Consider the following 16,429-nt stretch of genomic DNA (forward strand, 5'->3'; position numbering starts at 1 on the left):
GCCACCAATTAACCCTTTACTGTTTATATTTAAGTCTTACTCACCCAAACAAGTTTGCAAACTGAAGGATCATGACCACCTTAAGCTATCAATGTTCACTGAATGTTTCAAGGCCCCATTTGGAACTTTTGACAGATATTTGTCTCGCCACTAAGAGAACATCCATAACCTCTATGAGGAGCAGGTATGATCACAGACCTAACCTTTCAAGTCCAAATGTGAAGCTTTAAGGTATGCAGGCTTGGCTGAACAACTGCTGCATTCTATTGTTAGGAGGAAGACAGACGGTACTTTTCCGGATGTGGAATTTGACAGGAATTCTGCGCACTTTATTGTTATATTTATGGGCCATGATGCAATACACTTGGTCTTAAGGAAATTCACCTTCTTTGGATAACTCAATGATGACTAGATGAACCCGTAAGAGATATTTTCCATTTTGAGCTGTGCCTCATCATCGCCATATTGACCCGATACGTTTTCTAACCCTGGAGTGGCCTGGGTAATCGTTACAGTTACCTTCAGGTCATTGACTTCTACTGGTAGGATCAATTTATTATGGTTGGATCCCGTTCTTCTGCCTGAGCTACGGATTGAAATCCCCTTCTATCCCAAACAGGACTAAATAGGAGTATATCGCTCTTTGTGAACAACTACTGTTTTTAGACTACGAGCTCCATCAACTTTGGCAGATACATTCTTTGATTTGTCCCTGTACACATGATACTTCGTTTGCCCTGTAGGAAGTTCCCTATTTAGGAATGTAACGCGTTGGCTGGATTGTCTTCAGTTAATGTCTTTTAAAAGAAATCTTTTCTAATATAGAAATTACTTTTCCATCTACACTGGCCTTTACTTTTTGAACTGTGCACCCCCATTTGGCATAAGAACTGCTGCATTCTGTTGAGAAATGAAGGCCAGTCTCCGAAGGAAATGTGATGTGATGTGATGTGAGGAGGTACTTATATAGCGCGCTACCACTCCAAGGAGTATCTTGGCGCTTGGATTCCAGAAAACAAAACCGCAGGTAGTAGATGAAAGGAGGCTACCTGACTATAGGGCACATCATATAAGTCCCATACATTCGGCATTTGGCAGGGAATAGATCCATGTTTTTAAAAGCTTTCTGAAAGTTGGTTCAGTGGTAGCTTGGCGCAGGAAAGAGGGAAGTTTATTCCAGGCTTTTGCGCCGATGACTGAAATAGAATTTCCTCCCCTAGTTGACCTTTTGAACCTGGGGACGTGGAGTAGGTTAGCAGTAGAGGACCTAAGTGATCTTGACGGGTGGTATTGATTTAAATATTTGCGCAGGCACAGTGGGCCGTGATGGTAAAAGGCTCTGTAAGTGATGGTCAAGATTTTAAAAAGTACGCGCTTGTGGATTGGGAGCCAATGTAGAGTGTCCAAAGCTGCCGAAGCCGAAGATTTCCTAGGCAGTCTGAGCACCAGTCTGGCAGCTGCATGCTGGACCATTTGGAGTTTGTGAAGGGCTGATTTGTTCAGTCCTGCATACAAGCTGTTACAATAGTCCAGCCTTGATGTTATAAGGGCCACAGCGACCGTACGTCTGGCACTCAGAGGAAGAAGATCAAAACATTTCTTCAGGCTTCTGATAATGCCAAAGCATTTCCCTGCTACTTACTTGGCTTGTTGATTGAAAGTCAGAGTGTTATCAAACTTTATGCCAAGGTTGCGAGCAGCATTGATAGTATTAGGGGGAGCTTCTGCATTTTCAGGCCACCAAAGTTGGGGGTGAAAAAAGGTTATTGGGACCAAAAGGAATGATTTCAGTTTTTGATGAGTTGCACTTCAAATGGTTGTGAGACATCCATTTGAAGGTTTCTGACAGACAGTCTTTCAGAGTTTGTTCTGCGTTAGGTTGTTTTTTGTCGAGGGTCAGAACAAGCTGAGTGTCGTCAGCGTAGGCGACAGTACTGATGTTATGAGAGGAAATTAAATTTAGTAGGGGAACCATATAAAGATTGAATAGGGTAGGGCTTAAACTAGAGCCCTGCGGGACACCAGTTAAGATGGTTTTTTCTTCTGAGGAGAAGTCGCCTAGCCTTACAATCTGGCGCCTATCTGCTAAAAAGTTTTTAAACCATTCAAATACGGTTCCTGCTATGCCAGCATTGGAAAGGCGATGTAAAAGGATAGCATGGGATACCGTGTCGAATGCTGCAGAGAGATCTAATAGGATCAGGACAGCTAATTTGCCCTGATCCAATGCAGCACGGATGGTTTCAGTGGAAGACAAAAGTGCAGATTCAGTGGAATGGTGGGCCTGAAGCATGCTTGACAAGGATGTAAAATGTCATTTTCTTCCAGAAAAGCCATTAGTTGTTTATTGGCAAGGGATTCTGCAATCTTGCAAATGGCAGGAAGAAGCGAGATGGGGCGTAGGTTAGAAAGGATGGTGGGGTCTTGTGCCACTTTTTTCTGTAGTGGTTTCACTATCGCTATCTTCCATTGGGGAGGAATTTCTCCCGATTGAAAGGACGAGTTGATGATAGAATTTATATGCGGATTGGTCTCCTGTATTATGGATTTAAGGAGAGAAGGGAGGACAGGGGTCGAAAGGAGATCCTGATTTCAGGGTAGAGATTCCTTGTAGGGAGGCGTCCAGACTAATGTGGCTAAATTTTTCCCATCTAGATTGAGGGGACTTAAGAACACTTCACTTGTGGGTTCTGTTATTACAAATTGGGGGAAGTCTTTGGTGAGCGTTTCTATTTTTTGGGTGAAGTAAGAGGCTATGTCATTGCAAAAGCTCTGCGAAGGAGGAATCTCTTAGGTTGCATTTTTTGGTTTAGTGAAACTATTGACAATTTTGAAAATTTCTTTTTGTTTGTTATTTGCTGCTTCAATACGGGAGGTGAAATAGTTAGTCTTTGCCAATTTTATGGAAGAGTGGTTTAGTCTCCTAGCTTTCTTATATGTCGCTTTAGCGTCATTGTCATAGTTCCGTCGCCATTTGCGCTCAAGAAGTTTGATTTTTACCAATTGTTCTTTTAGTGTGTCTAAAAACCAGGGGGCAGAAATGTTCCTCTTTCCTGTGGTATCTCTCTTTCTATCTGGGTTTCTGATGTTATTTCCGATGTCAGTCATCCATCTTTCAAATTTTTGGTAGTCTATTGTGGTGTGTCCCGAGAGAGTAGGTTTACTATCTTTGGCCCAACTAGTAAGATCCGGATGTTTGATGATTTTTCCCCAATTAGGTAAAGTGTTAGCTTTTGTATCTACCTCTTTAGACTTCAGATTACTCCTTGTGCATTCAATGTTGAATTCTATATAGAAGTGATCAGTCCAGGTCAGAGGTATAGGATCATTAACTGTCATTTTATCCAGATTAGAGCCGATACAGTCGAGAGAGTGTCCGGCTTTATGGGTGGCTTCATGGGTCTTAAGGGTTAATCCTAGGATCTGTAGAGTTTCTTTAAAATTAGAAGCGTGTTTATCCATGAGATCATCTAAGTGGAAAAGTGGAAAAGTTGGGACACAAATGAGATCAAGTAGATCATTTACGAAGGATGTGTGGTCCAATGCAAAGTAATCAGGATGACATGTGCGTTATGCTGACATGTCTTTCGAATTGCCCTATTAACTAACAGAATTGGCAGCCCGTATAATGGAGTTTGAACTACCCCAGTAGAGTCAATGCATCTTCCAGCATCTTTAAACAAGTTTCTCATATGAAATTCCACATTTTTTCTTCTCTGATACCAGAGAAAAGCAGAAACCAGGAATAGGTCACTGATGAAAATTTCTTATTGTCGTGTTAATGGCAACGGTTAGAGATTCTACTACTTGTATGCAGACATATTTACCTTTAAGGTTCACTATGAATAATCAATTTCCCCATGGCAAGTACAACATTCTACAGGTTTAAGATGAGGTAAAGGTAATCTGCTCTTTTGAACTGAAAATGACTAACAGTAAAAATACTTTCAACTGAGAGCATCAAGGAAAAGTACATTACACCCTAGAAGAGATAGACTATGCACTTCCAAAATATTATTGGGGATAACATTTGGTGGTGGTAGAGGTGGGGGATCCTATGGCTGAAGGAGTAGTTTGGTTATACAACAATAGTGCAGTAATTTTTTTGAATAGCCACGCGCCTCTGGAAATTAGTGGCGAAAGATGTTAAAAAAAAAAACTCTTACAAGGGGACAAGTTCCAGGTTCTGGTCAGCGTTCAAAGATCAATTCTTCTGTTGATCATATCAGTCTGTGGGAAGGCAGTAGGAGAACTTCGGCCTGCTCTAGAACTTGTGTTTTCCAGGAGGAAAACATACATTGTAAGAATTTCCGAAAATCATGCTGAACTCATTGAAAGGGCAAAATGTGGGGCAAGTTGGCAAAGATTGCTCACACAAAACAATGAGGCTCCTAGGCTCCTGTAGATATCCTTGAAGGGTAAACATTGTTTACCGCGAAAACCTTTCCCCGCAGGGAATTACAACGCGGTTATTACAACAACTGCATTGTAACCACGCATTGTAACCACGCATACCATTACTTCGCAAGTCAGAACAACGACTTGCGGAAGGGGCAAAAGGTGTTGGATTTGAAATCCAACACCTTCCCTACTGTTGCACAGACTGGAGTTTGAATAGTAAATTGTACTATTCCAACATCCGGCACCCTCCCCTCCATAAGTCGTTGTTACGACTTGCGGGGGCAATGGTATGCGTGGTTACAACGCAGTAGTTTTAACAACCGCGGTGTAATTCCCCGCGGGGGGAAAAGGAAGCATGAAAAAGTGGTATACTCATCCTTCAAGTCATTTCTTAACAGACAAGAGAAATGCAGCCAGGTCAGGCAGTGTATGCAGAACATGACAGACACAGGCATTGACAAAGTGTCAATACTTAATTGTGTTTTTACTTGGACCTGTTTTTCCTTAGATTACTTCTGTATTACTTGTATTTGTAGTGATGTTGGTGATCCTGTTGAATTTATTCTTTAAATAGAGGTTATTAAATCTGCTAACAAGAACATAAACATTGTCTGATTTTAGTGCCACGCTATGCACATAATGCACTGTTTTCATAGGTATGCCAAAAAGTAGACAATGTATCTGCAATAGTGGAGATACTGTTGTCTCATATTTCTAAAGTCACACTTAAAGGTGATACAGCATTTAGACTGATTCATTCACACTTTTTGTTGCAATCACGTGAGCTTGTGGAAAAAAATGGACGTTTCAAGTAATACAAAATATTTCACCACATTTTATATTGTTCCTAATTATTATTTTCTCCATATATTTCAAGGTACACCATTTACTAAATGCATGTCCAAATATATTTTATTTTTATTGTAAAAAACAATCTGTATTGTTTTTCTAAAGTTTATTCACATTCCTTTGAAAAAATATTCAAAGGTCATAATTAAGAACATACATTCAGACATTATGTAAAATATATATATATATACACACACAGAGGATTTATGATGTCAATAAATCTCTATGTTTGCTGTTTATCTACCGTCTCTGCCCGAGTGCGCGATGCAGTGTCTGGATTTGAGGGATATATATATATATATATATATATATATATATATATATATATAGAGAGAGAGAGAGAGATAACCACTTCATGCGCAGTCTTTGATTTTGCTTTATAAGCACAACACAAAAAAACTGGTACTTAAAAATTACAATGCAAAGCGATTTCCTGATCAACACGAATAATGTTTCTAATTTCTTTTATATACTTAATCATGGGCAGTCATTTTAGAACCTCACAAGTAGATGTCAGAGCGTTTTGGCCTTTGGATGAGTTATAGGCCTCCTCTGAAATGTCATACAAGGGTATTATATGAATTTACCTTCATGCCAAATCGCTACATGGATTCCCATTTTAGTGCTTATACAGGGAAATTGTCCAACATCTCAGGAATATGAATTTTCAATTTTTCATCAGATGTCCTTATTAAGTAGTTAATTTGCTAGGTTATTCTGGAATATTTATATTACGTACAAACCTGTAATGGAGGTGTCAGCCCTTGAGGTGCTTACACATCTACAAGAAACACATATTCTCAAGTTTATAGTTTGCCACTTTACAGTCTACTCAATATGTGGGAAGGGCAACATCCGACTCAGATTTGCGCAGCCAGGATTGGGAGAACAAGAATTGAGCCTCTGGGAAAGACAGAGAGGCAGTACAACATGTGAACCTCTGTCACAAGTAAGGAAGAATAATGCTCGGTCACTGAAAGAATTAGATAACATAATCAAGCTAGACACTTAAATTAATACAGTATCGAAGGAAAGGTCAGAACATTCAATTGAGGTGCCAGGTGTTGACCTGGCAGAAGTATAATTATACAAGTGCCAATAACATCATGAACCACATACCTCAAACACCAGCACAATCACCCACCAAGCTAAGGAAAGGTAGAAACAAAGCAACAAATGATTGCCAAGCACAACAAGACCACAAGCAATGGTTTATAACAGCACAGTTGCCTTGGGTTTGTCAAATGGGCAGAAGAACAGCACCCTCAATGTTATACGCATAGCAGAGACAAACCAAGCCAATACCACGTGTTTGGATGGTAGGTCACCAGACCCTTCTGTAACAGGCCCCCATCTGTAGGGAAGACTATACACGCAAGCACCACCACAGCTACTTAATAGGCCTGGATATGCAAACAGACATCATTCACCTCCCACGGAGTTCCCACACTATAGGCAAACAAAAATTCATAGACAAACCTCTACACCAAACGGCTAAGAGGCAAAGTAAATGGCAGAGCCCATTAAACAAAAAACACCTAACATGACATGAATTTTCATTGAGGATGCACATTTTTCACTCTATATTTTGGATTTTTAATTAGTCATTCCTTTACTGGCATTGTAAATGCATATTAGTACTCTGAAAGCATGCCACAAATACCACACCAACAAAGCATTAACTAGCATTGGCAAAGTCAATCTGTCCCTCCTATCCAAAATGCTATGCAGCATGGCTAATGATGGAGCCGATTTTTTCTCTTTTTTGCTACCAATCAGGGATGGATCGAAAACTAAGAATGATTTTAGTTTTTTTTTCCAGCAGGACAGAGGGGACAAAAGCAAAGGGGTGGACGGAAGAAACCGTGGGGATGGGAGAGGGTCAGAAGTAACATGAGCAAATGGAAGGTTGGGAAAAGCAACACAGGGCGCAGGTGGGGAGTAAGACAAACAGAGAGCAAATTAAGTGCAAGAGGAGCAAAAGAGTGAAAGAGAGCAATGTGGAACTGGTGGGGAGAAGGAGACAGGTGAGAAAGCAATGTTGGGGGCAGGGAAGAAGTGCATGAGCAAGAGAGACCACCACAGTACAAAAAGGGGGTCGGTGAGCTAAGTACACCAGGGAAACATCTGGAAAACGTGCACTCTCGTGGCAAGCTTTAACAAAAAGAAAAAAGTAGCATCTGAAAAGTGAGCAATGGAAGAACACAAGTAATGTGTTTGTGCTCCAGGGTAGGGACAAACAGAATAAGAGGAAGGAAATCCCTCTGTAAGCGAACAATTCATTGCGCAACAGATGTGCGGTAAAATAAGTTTTGGACTTCAAGGGGTGTGTGACTGAAAAAGTCAAGCTTACATCAATTTTCGCCTTTAGATGGCATTCCCAGATGAGTAATTAGAAAATAAGTGTATAATAAGCTTCTTTTCCAAGTACTTTTACTGCATATTTGAAAAACACATTTAGCCCAACTTACACATTCGGTTTAGAATCAGTCAATGATTGTCAAGGCTATTGGAAAATACTTGTCACCTTCACCAACATCTGATACAAATGAATCATTACTTAAAGAAAAATGGTCTCAGAATGTACTCTACTTAAACTGAATCACCTTCAATGGCTATTCTCCTCTCTTGAACCACTGTTTGAGTATGCCATATTAGACACATCCCTTCATTCTGCAACTTCTCTGCATTATTTGCCACTCCATTTTTTTCCAGCATTCAACTGAAACACATTCTGCCACTTCGCACATCAATGCTCTTTCCAATTCACAAATTCCTCCTCCCTGGTGTTGCTTTGTGAATTAGGTCACAAGAGCAGTGGCAAGTGCTCATCTCTACAGGGCGTCTCCACTTGAATTCCTTCTCATTGTTGAATAGGCTGGTAAAACTTCAATGTTAATTAAAATATACCTCATGACCTGCATGTTCACCCAAGAACCTTTTCTGAACTTTTTTAGGCATCAGTGGCCTGATCCCACTCCTAAATTACCTTGCCACAACATACAAATTCCAACAGCAGTTATTTCCACAACAAAAAAACATAAAACAAACATGACTATCTCTGCCTGGAGGTTAAAATCACTTTATAACGTTAAATAAAAACTGCACCGTTCTGGATACTAGCATTCTCCACACAGTTCTGTAGAGAACAAAATCGGAAAAATCATTACTTACCCCACCCAGGTGGTAATCGTCCCAGAGGATCAAACTCTTTATTTTGACCTGGATAATCTTGATTCTATAACAAAAGCAGTGTAAAGGAACTGTTAGTGGATGGAGGTCAAAATTAAGATATTACATGCACCATTTTCAATCAGAACGTGCCAATATTAATGCTCATAATGGCTTTATCTAGTAAGTTAAGTCTGAAATATATTAAATTGACTTGCCACTTGAAATATAATGGCGACTTTCCTATACAGTAGTGTTGTCTTTTCTCCTACGGAACAGCATTGCTGAGCGCTTCGTCACTCACGGGAAACACTCATTAAAGAATGAAAAGTCAGTGCGGACCAAACAGGAAGGTGAAAGCTAAATGGGATGTAGTGTCTCAGACTGGCATCATGCTCTATGAAAGCAGACAGCAAAAAGTTACTGTGTAACCCTGCTAAGGTAACAGGTTGAATTGTAAGACACCTGACAAGTGGGCCTTAAGACGAACTACAGAGTTGTATGAGCCGAAGACGGCTGTAATGCCAGAAACCGGTCCCCGGAAGCTTGTTTCCTTTCCAGTGAAGAATTGGCTTGGTAGTTTGGTCTGCCCTGTTCCCATGATGCACTGGGCCAGGGACAGACTAATTTGCATATAGCCAGGTTCTGAACTGGGATGGTGCAGTGAGCTAAAAAACGGTGATGGATCAAGCCCTGATCTGTTGACTGGGTAGGAGTGTTCTGATTAACTCCGATACTCTGTCCATCACCACCCCCTTTTTGAAACCACTGCTGGTGGAGGCTGGAATGACATCCTTTTAACTAGGTTCTTCTCCACAATCCTTCATGTGAAATCTACTGCAGCCTCCCCTAACATCACAAAAAAATGTGAAAGATCTTGCAATGTTGGAATCACTGCCTGCGAGGCACCACTGAAGGGTCCTCATATGTCGGTGTGCGTGAGTGACCAAGAGGACACAGAAAGGTAACACACCTACCAGGTGTAATACGTTCAGGACTGGAACACGTGCTACATTCTGAAAAAACTGCTTTACAGCCTGAATATTGCTTATCTTCTGAGGAGGGGGAAAGGCTCAACTTAATGTAGTGTTCAGTTCTGCCCCTATGAAGAGACATGGGTCTGCTGATGGAAAAGCCAAGTTAAAACAGCAAAGACACTATTACAAGAATGAGGCGCAACACCATCGCTGGAGAGCTGGTCATAATGAGACATCCAAGCACAGGAAGACTGGGATTCCTGAATGTCTGAGATGGGCGGCGACCACTGCCATCACCTTCATGAAGACTTGGTGAGCCAAAATCAAGCCGAATGCTAGGACCAAAAATAGGTATTTCAACCATGAAGCACAAGTACTTCCTGTGCGTTTGTGGAATTAGTATGTGAAAATACGTGTCCAGCAGATACACAGACACCATCCAGTCTTCCAATTTCAGTTCTGGTAACATCTGAGCCAGGGACAGCATCTTGAACTTTTTCTTACACAGAAAGTAGTTTATGACCTGAGGTCTAAGATCGGATGAAGACAAATGTATTTTTTTGTAACCAGGAAGAAATGTGTTACTTACCTTTAACTCCAGTTCTCCAGCGTTGGTATCTTTATATTTTCTCATGCTTGAATCATTCTTTGTAGTCAGGATGGTAATCCACAGTACATTAAAATAGCACTATATAGTGTTAAAATGGCCATAGTCCTGAAACATTACCTATTTAGTAGCGCATTCACTTCATTTGAAAGAACCCAAACCTCAGCCAATGAGGTAGAAGCTTAAGATTTCCTACTCCTCATAGAGGCCTGTGACAAAGTCGACCTGTCACCGGAGAAACGTATTAACCATGACAACTGGTGGAGCGCTATACCTCCCTCTCCGCCTCTTCTTTCTTCCCAACAGGATGCCTGGACCACAGATCCCAGAAATCCCTCTGGCCTAGACGATTCACTCGACAGCGGCGATTCCGACTGGGGAGTCATGAGGAACGTGACTACACCCCCTGACGTATCTTCCGAGGGAGCCATAAAAAAGGATATCCGGAGGAGCCCGTGGCAGTACACCGACGAAGAAGACGAACCGGAAGGAGAGAAGACTGTGCTGTACGGAGGGATCGGAGCTGAGAGGAGAGAGGACCTGAAGGCCGTGTCACCTGGGACACCGGCAGAGCCAGGAGGCCAACGACCCCGCGAACCGCCCAGCCACGCGCCTGGAGGTGCGTGGCTCCTACAGGTACACAACCGAATCGCGGGCTGGGTCGGGAGGCGGGATAGCGTACCCCCGTAGCATTTTGTTAAAGGCTGTTGGTTTTCACGTTAATTTTGGGTGTCACGTTTAGAGCACTACACACTTGGTCCTTTTTTTCCCATTTGACTTCTTGTGTGCACGAGTGCTCGGGTGTCCCCTCACTACCCTCCCTGTCACTAGGATAAAGAAAATCAGAAACGACGCCTGACCCCTGCTCTGGTCTCTTTTGTTTATGTACCGCGGCGCATGGACAAAGAACCCCCTGAGAACAACCGCAAGACAAGGAGGGAGCGCATACATCGAGAGTCTAGGAGAGAAAGAAGCCCAGTGCATAAAGCGGTGCTAGGACTTAGTACCCCCGAAAGACTGACAAGGAGAAGGAAACATCTGTCTATACTAATAAAACCTGTGTTAACACACCATAGTCTCCGTTCAGCTCCTTTACCCATGCAACAAGGCCACAATAGCTTAGATTTCAAAGCAAAAGTGTGAGAAGAGTATATAATGAATGTTGCACGTGAATGTATAAAAGATATCTACGTCGGAGTTACAAGTCAGTAACTAATTTCTTTCCCAACAATGGATCTTTTATATACTTAAATGCTTAAATCAGAATAGAAATCAGTGCGCATTATAAGGCATAACAAAAGCAGGAAGCGGGCTCCCCTTTATCGAAACAGGTTTCGAAGGACTGGCTGTCCCACTGCTGCATCAGCTTTTGCAAACACGTCTAGGCAGTAATGCTTCGTGAATGTGTGTCTGCTCATCCAAGTGGTTGCAAGGCAGATGTCTTTTCACATCAGCATAGAGTGCCTCAGTTGACAGTATGCTCCTAGTGGAATGTGACCCGGTCTTTCGTTGACGGGGTGCTTAACCTCGACATGCCAGAAGGAAATATAGGCTGTGCGCCAACGAGCTATCCCCAGTTTGGAGATGGGATGGTCTCTTCATGACTGTCTAAAAAACACAAAGAGCTGGTCTGATATGCATATGTTCTTTGGTTTGTCTATGTAAAAGCATCTACACAAGTCCAATGAATGCAACAATCTTTCTGCTGTTGTAGATGGATCTTGAAAAAAGATCTGAGAATTACAGGCTCATTTAAGCAAAAGTCAGTAGGAACCTTGGGTGTGAATCTAGTGTTAGTGTTCAAAATTACTTTTGTGAATCGATGGAAAGGTTCCTTGATGGTGAACACTTGAATTTCACTCACTCTCCTTGCAGATGTCAAGCCTAGGAAAAGCAGTCTTCCAGAGGATGAATTTCAAATGGTCCTCATGTATCCGTTAAAAAAGGGGTAGCATTAACGGATAGTATAGTATTAACTTTCCATGAAACCCGAGGATGTTGAATAGGCGGGAATGCTCTGAAGAGCCCCTTCCTAAACTGTTTTATGATCCGCTGGGACAAGAGAGTAGATGAAAACAGTGCAGTTCTCTTGAATTTCGAAATTGCAACCAGATGAACTTTGAGTGGAGAATATTTAAGTTCAACAAATCTGAGAGAATTTGGGGAGGTGTATTTTGAAGAGAACAATGACCTTTTTGTCCTACACAAGATACAGAAATGTTTCCACTTGTAGCTGCAGGTCTTGGTGGTTGCTGGAGCTTGAGCTAGCACCAAAATATTTTCACCGTCTTGCAACAGATACAACTGTCCAAACTATAATGCTCAAGTACCATGCTGACAAGTTCCGCAACTTGGGATTGTGATGGATAATCTCTCTGTGGTGTCTGGAGAGGTTCACAGGATCCATGTTCAGAGGAATGGCTGGACATGCTGATAAATGAAGGAGATCACTATACCAGTATTGGCGTGGCCACACTGGAGCAATGAGGAATAGAGTGCAATAATCCATCTTCACCATCCTTTGCACCCTGAGGATTAGGGGAAACTAAGGAAGAGTAAGCACATTTTTTGGACCAACTGAGCGAAAAGGTAGTGCCTATCATCTCTGGATGCCAAAACCTGCCTCCGAAGCACCGACATTTGCTGTTGTCCAGAGTGGCAAACAGATCGATCATGGGTCAACTCAATCTACTGAATGTAATTCCCTAGGTCTTGGTGCACTTCCCACTCGTAACACTCTGAAAGCTGCCAACTGAGAATCCACATGATCGCTCTGGAAGCACTGCAGGTATTCTACAGCAGAATACATCTTATGAGAAATGTCCCACAACAGTTGTGCCTTTTCTGAGAACATAGAAGCTGTGTTGTCCGTTCTGGCTGACCGGCAAATCTGAGGAGGAACACTTGTAACCCCAGCCGTATCGCTCGGAGTTCAAACACATTGATGTGGAGCATCTTCTCTGCATCTGACCAATGGTCTCTGGTTGAGAGCTCTTACAGGTGAATTGCCCATCCGTCCATGGACGCATTTGTTATATTATCCTTGTATTATCCTTTCTGTTATAAGTAGAAAAGAAAGTTTTGCAATTAGATTTGCTGGCATTATCTAGCACAACTATCCATACTTCAGACGCCAAGTGGCACGTGGCACGTGCTGCATCTTCAAAGCAAGTTGACAATGCACTCCTTAGTGATTCAAAATAGGAATAGTCCCAACTTGTGAGTTTGATTGTGTGCACAAGGGTATTGCCTTCTGATCATGGGTGTGAGTCAAATGGAACTGTTGCACCCTCCCAACTAGGGAGCAGGGTCCCCTGAGCGCAATAATGTAAATTATGGTGGTGCAGAAACACTGGTCGGTACCATAAACAAAGATGAAGGCACAATATTGGTTAAAGGAGCCAGAAAGCTTGTGTGTGCATTCACCGAGAAGTTTATGTATTTCCCATGTATCCCATCTACGGCAACTTTTACAATGTCCACCATTTTTTTTGTCTTTAAATACAAGTGTTGCTCACCATTAAAAAGGGACTACGATTATGGTAAAGAGCTCAAAGCCTAAGAGAAAATGGTTCAGTGCCATGTTTAAATGACAGGAGACGACATGTTTCATTTACAAAGTGACCGAAAACTAAAAAATTAGTAAGAGTAGTTGTTTAAAACCTAAAAGATTCCATTAAAAAATTAATATGGAGTGAGGCTGCCGTGGAACATTTAATGTGCCGTGCGGGGACCAACCTATAAAACTGATACTGTATGTGTGCCAAATAACAGATCAATATTACGTGAGGATGCCGTGAGATATTTTGCACACCTCACAGGAACCAACATGTAAAACAGACTATAAACGCATGTCAGCTGATCACAAATGTCAAACCTGCTGCGTGTGTTCTGCAGTGAAATAGTGTCCCTCTTTTAAAATCCCTCACAGTGTGTTGGAGGTCATCGTGCGTAAAAGGGCGCAAGCAAAACGGACGCTAAACATGTATCAAATAATAAATGAATGTAACGTGGAGCTACACTGAGATATTTAGCACACCATGTGGAAACTGGCATGTAAAAATGACTGAACACATATCAAATAAAAAATGAATATCACAACTGTTACATCTGCAGGGTGAGTTCTATAATAATATGGAGTCCATCTTTTCAAATCACTCACAGTGAGCTGGAGCTCTTCATGCATAGAGGTAGTACATTTGTGGCAGTTTGTGTGTGATAAAAACGATTTGCGTAGGAACGTGATATCTGGTGCCATAGATCATATTGCATGCAACCACATATGCAAACACAAAGTTAATTCATGTACATGTGATCACTAATACTGCAAATGTTTATCATAGTTATAAATAGCAACTAAATTCCATACGATTGTTCAGTCCCTTTGATATTAAAATGTCCAGTTCCTTGATCCAATATATCTCCCTCCGGAGTAGATTCTTCTTATCAATGTCCTCTCTTATTTGAACAGACTCCAATATAGTAAACCTTAGTTGACAGACATTGTGCCCATGTTCGTGAAAATGTAAAGCCACAACAGATTTCTCGTTTTTTTTTGTGAATGTTGCTTTTGTGTTTAGTTATTCTGGTTTTGAATTTGAGTTCAGTCTTGCCAACGTAGGCCAGACTGCATGGGCATTTCAATAGGTAGATGATGTTTTTGGACTCGCACATGGCTGTGGTATGCAGTTTGATCTTAGTCCCTTTCAGTGGATGGGCGATTGTGGCTTCTTTGATGATGATGTCACATTTGAAACAATTTAGACAAGTAACAGTCCCTTTGTGTAAGGGCGTATCCTTTGGTTTCTCTTTGATGTCAAGAAGTTCTTTGAAGTTTTGTGATCTTTGATATAAGAAGACTGGGGGTTGGCAAATTACCCCACTGAAGTCATTCTCAGCTTGAAGCATGGGCTAGTACCTCAATATGGTTCCCATGAGTTTGGTGCTTCTGGTTGAATATTTTGAAACGTACACCATTCTCCTGGAGTTCTTGATGGAGCTCGTAGGGGTCAAAAGCTGCAATCTGTCTTTGGTGTAGACCTGTTCAATTGCTTTATGAGTGACTGTATTGGGGTAGCTTTGATGTGAGAATCTGTTCACCATATGGTTTTTTCCTGTGTCAAACTTCATTGGATCTGCAAACATGTGTTTCATTCTTACCAACTGTAAGTAAGGTAGACACATTTTTTGTGTGATTCTGATTACAACTGTTGTAATATAAGAGATTGTTGCAGTCAGTAGGTTTCACATGAATGTTGGTTTCCAATGTGTTGTTGCTCATGGTGATCACATCCAAAAATGTGATGCTTCTATCACTGATAATGTGGGTGAAAGCAATTCAAATAATTCTTTAATAATTGATTAACAAAAATAATTGCAATTAAAACATTATCATGAGTAAAAAACAATTTCCCCAGTCATTTTAAAAATGTGATATGTTAACTAGGTCCATTTTTGTTTCCCTAATTCGCTCATTGATATACAACTGTACCCAAAAAATGTTTAAATGGTTACATCCCATACTAGAATATTCATACCACATATACACATCTTTTATCGCAGTCATTCATTAATCATAGTAAAAGTAACATATAATGATCAAGTAGTTCCCAAGGATATACAATAAATACTATACACATTATGTGCCATTATGCAACTGAACCATAAAGTGCCTAGGTACTTACACATGGTCTAACGAGTCTAATCACACAAGTAACTAAAACAATAGTCCATTATAGACCATAATATAGGCCATAAAACAATTTAATCATCAATGACACTGAGTTTCTCTATGGCTGTGATCAATTCTTGTTTAGTACCTCTTCATATGATAAAGAGGTCATCTATGTAGTGGCAGTTTGTGAAGAGATTTACTTTCCACACCTGGTCAGTGAGGATGTTATCTTGCTCAAAATTATATATAAAAAGATTAGCATAGCAAGGAGCTGCACAATTTCCCATTGAAGTTTCATTTATTTGTAAGTAATATTCCTCGTTCCATTTGAAGTAGCTATAAGATAAGGTAACAAAAGGTAGCTCACGTAGAAATCTTAAGTCATCTCCCATGTTAGAGCTCAACAAAAATGACTCCACTGCTTCTATACCTAAATTGTGTGGGATTGAGGTATCAAGCAATTTGGCATTGATAGTACATAAAAATGGATTGTCAGTCTCTAAATTGGATTCCTGCGATTTTGCTCAAGAAGTCCAAAGTGTCCTTGAAGTAAGTTTTTTTGTAATGTTTTTATCGAGATTGTATACCATGTAATACAAACATATCAAGCGATATCGATACTGTATCATGGCGGATATAAAAACTATGCTCGAGTCAAAAAAATATGGAAAGAAACACCCCCCCCAAAAAAAAGCATGAAAGAACCACATCAGCGACTATAACATCGTATCTCGAACACATCAGTAAATT

General features: G+C 41.0%; 1 protein-coding gene across 2 annotated transcripts in view; it reads right to left on the reverse strand.

Moving 5' to 3' along the window:
- Positions 1-16,429, reverse strand: part of ITCH (itchy E3 ubiquitin protein ligase) — a 981,537-nt gene that overhangs the window by 431,543 nt on the left and 533,565 nt on the right. For both annotated transcript variants that reach the window (XM_078652175.1, XM_078652176.1), the window contains exon 11: positions 8,425-8,488. In XM_078652175.1, the coding sequence (XP_078508301.1) occupies positions 8,425-8,488 (64 nt within the window). The remainder of the gene's footprint in view (positions 1-8,424; positions 8,489-16,429) is intronic.

The sequence above is a fragment of the Lissotriton helveticus genome, chromosome 7 (genome assembly GCF_964261635.1).
Source record: "Lissotriton helveticus chromosome 7, aLisHel1.1, whole genome shotgun sequence".
NCBI classification, from domain to species: Eukaryota; Metazoa; Chordata; class Amphibia; order Caudata; family Salamandridae; genus Lissotriton; species Lissotriton helveticus.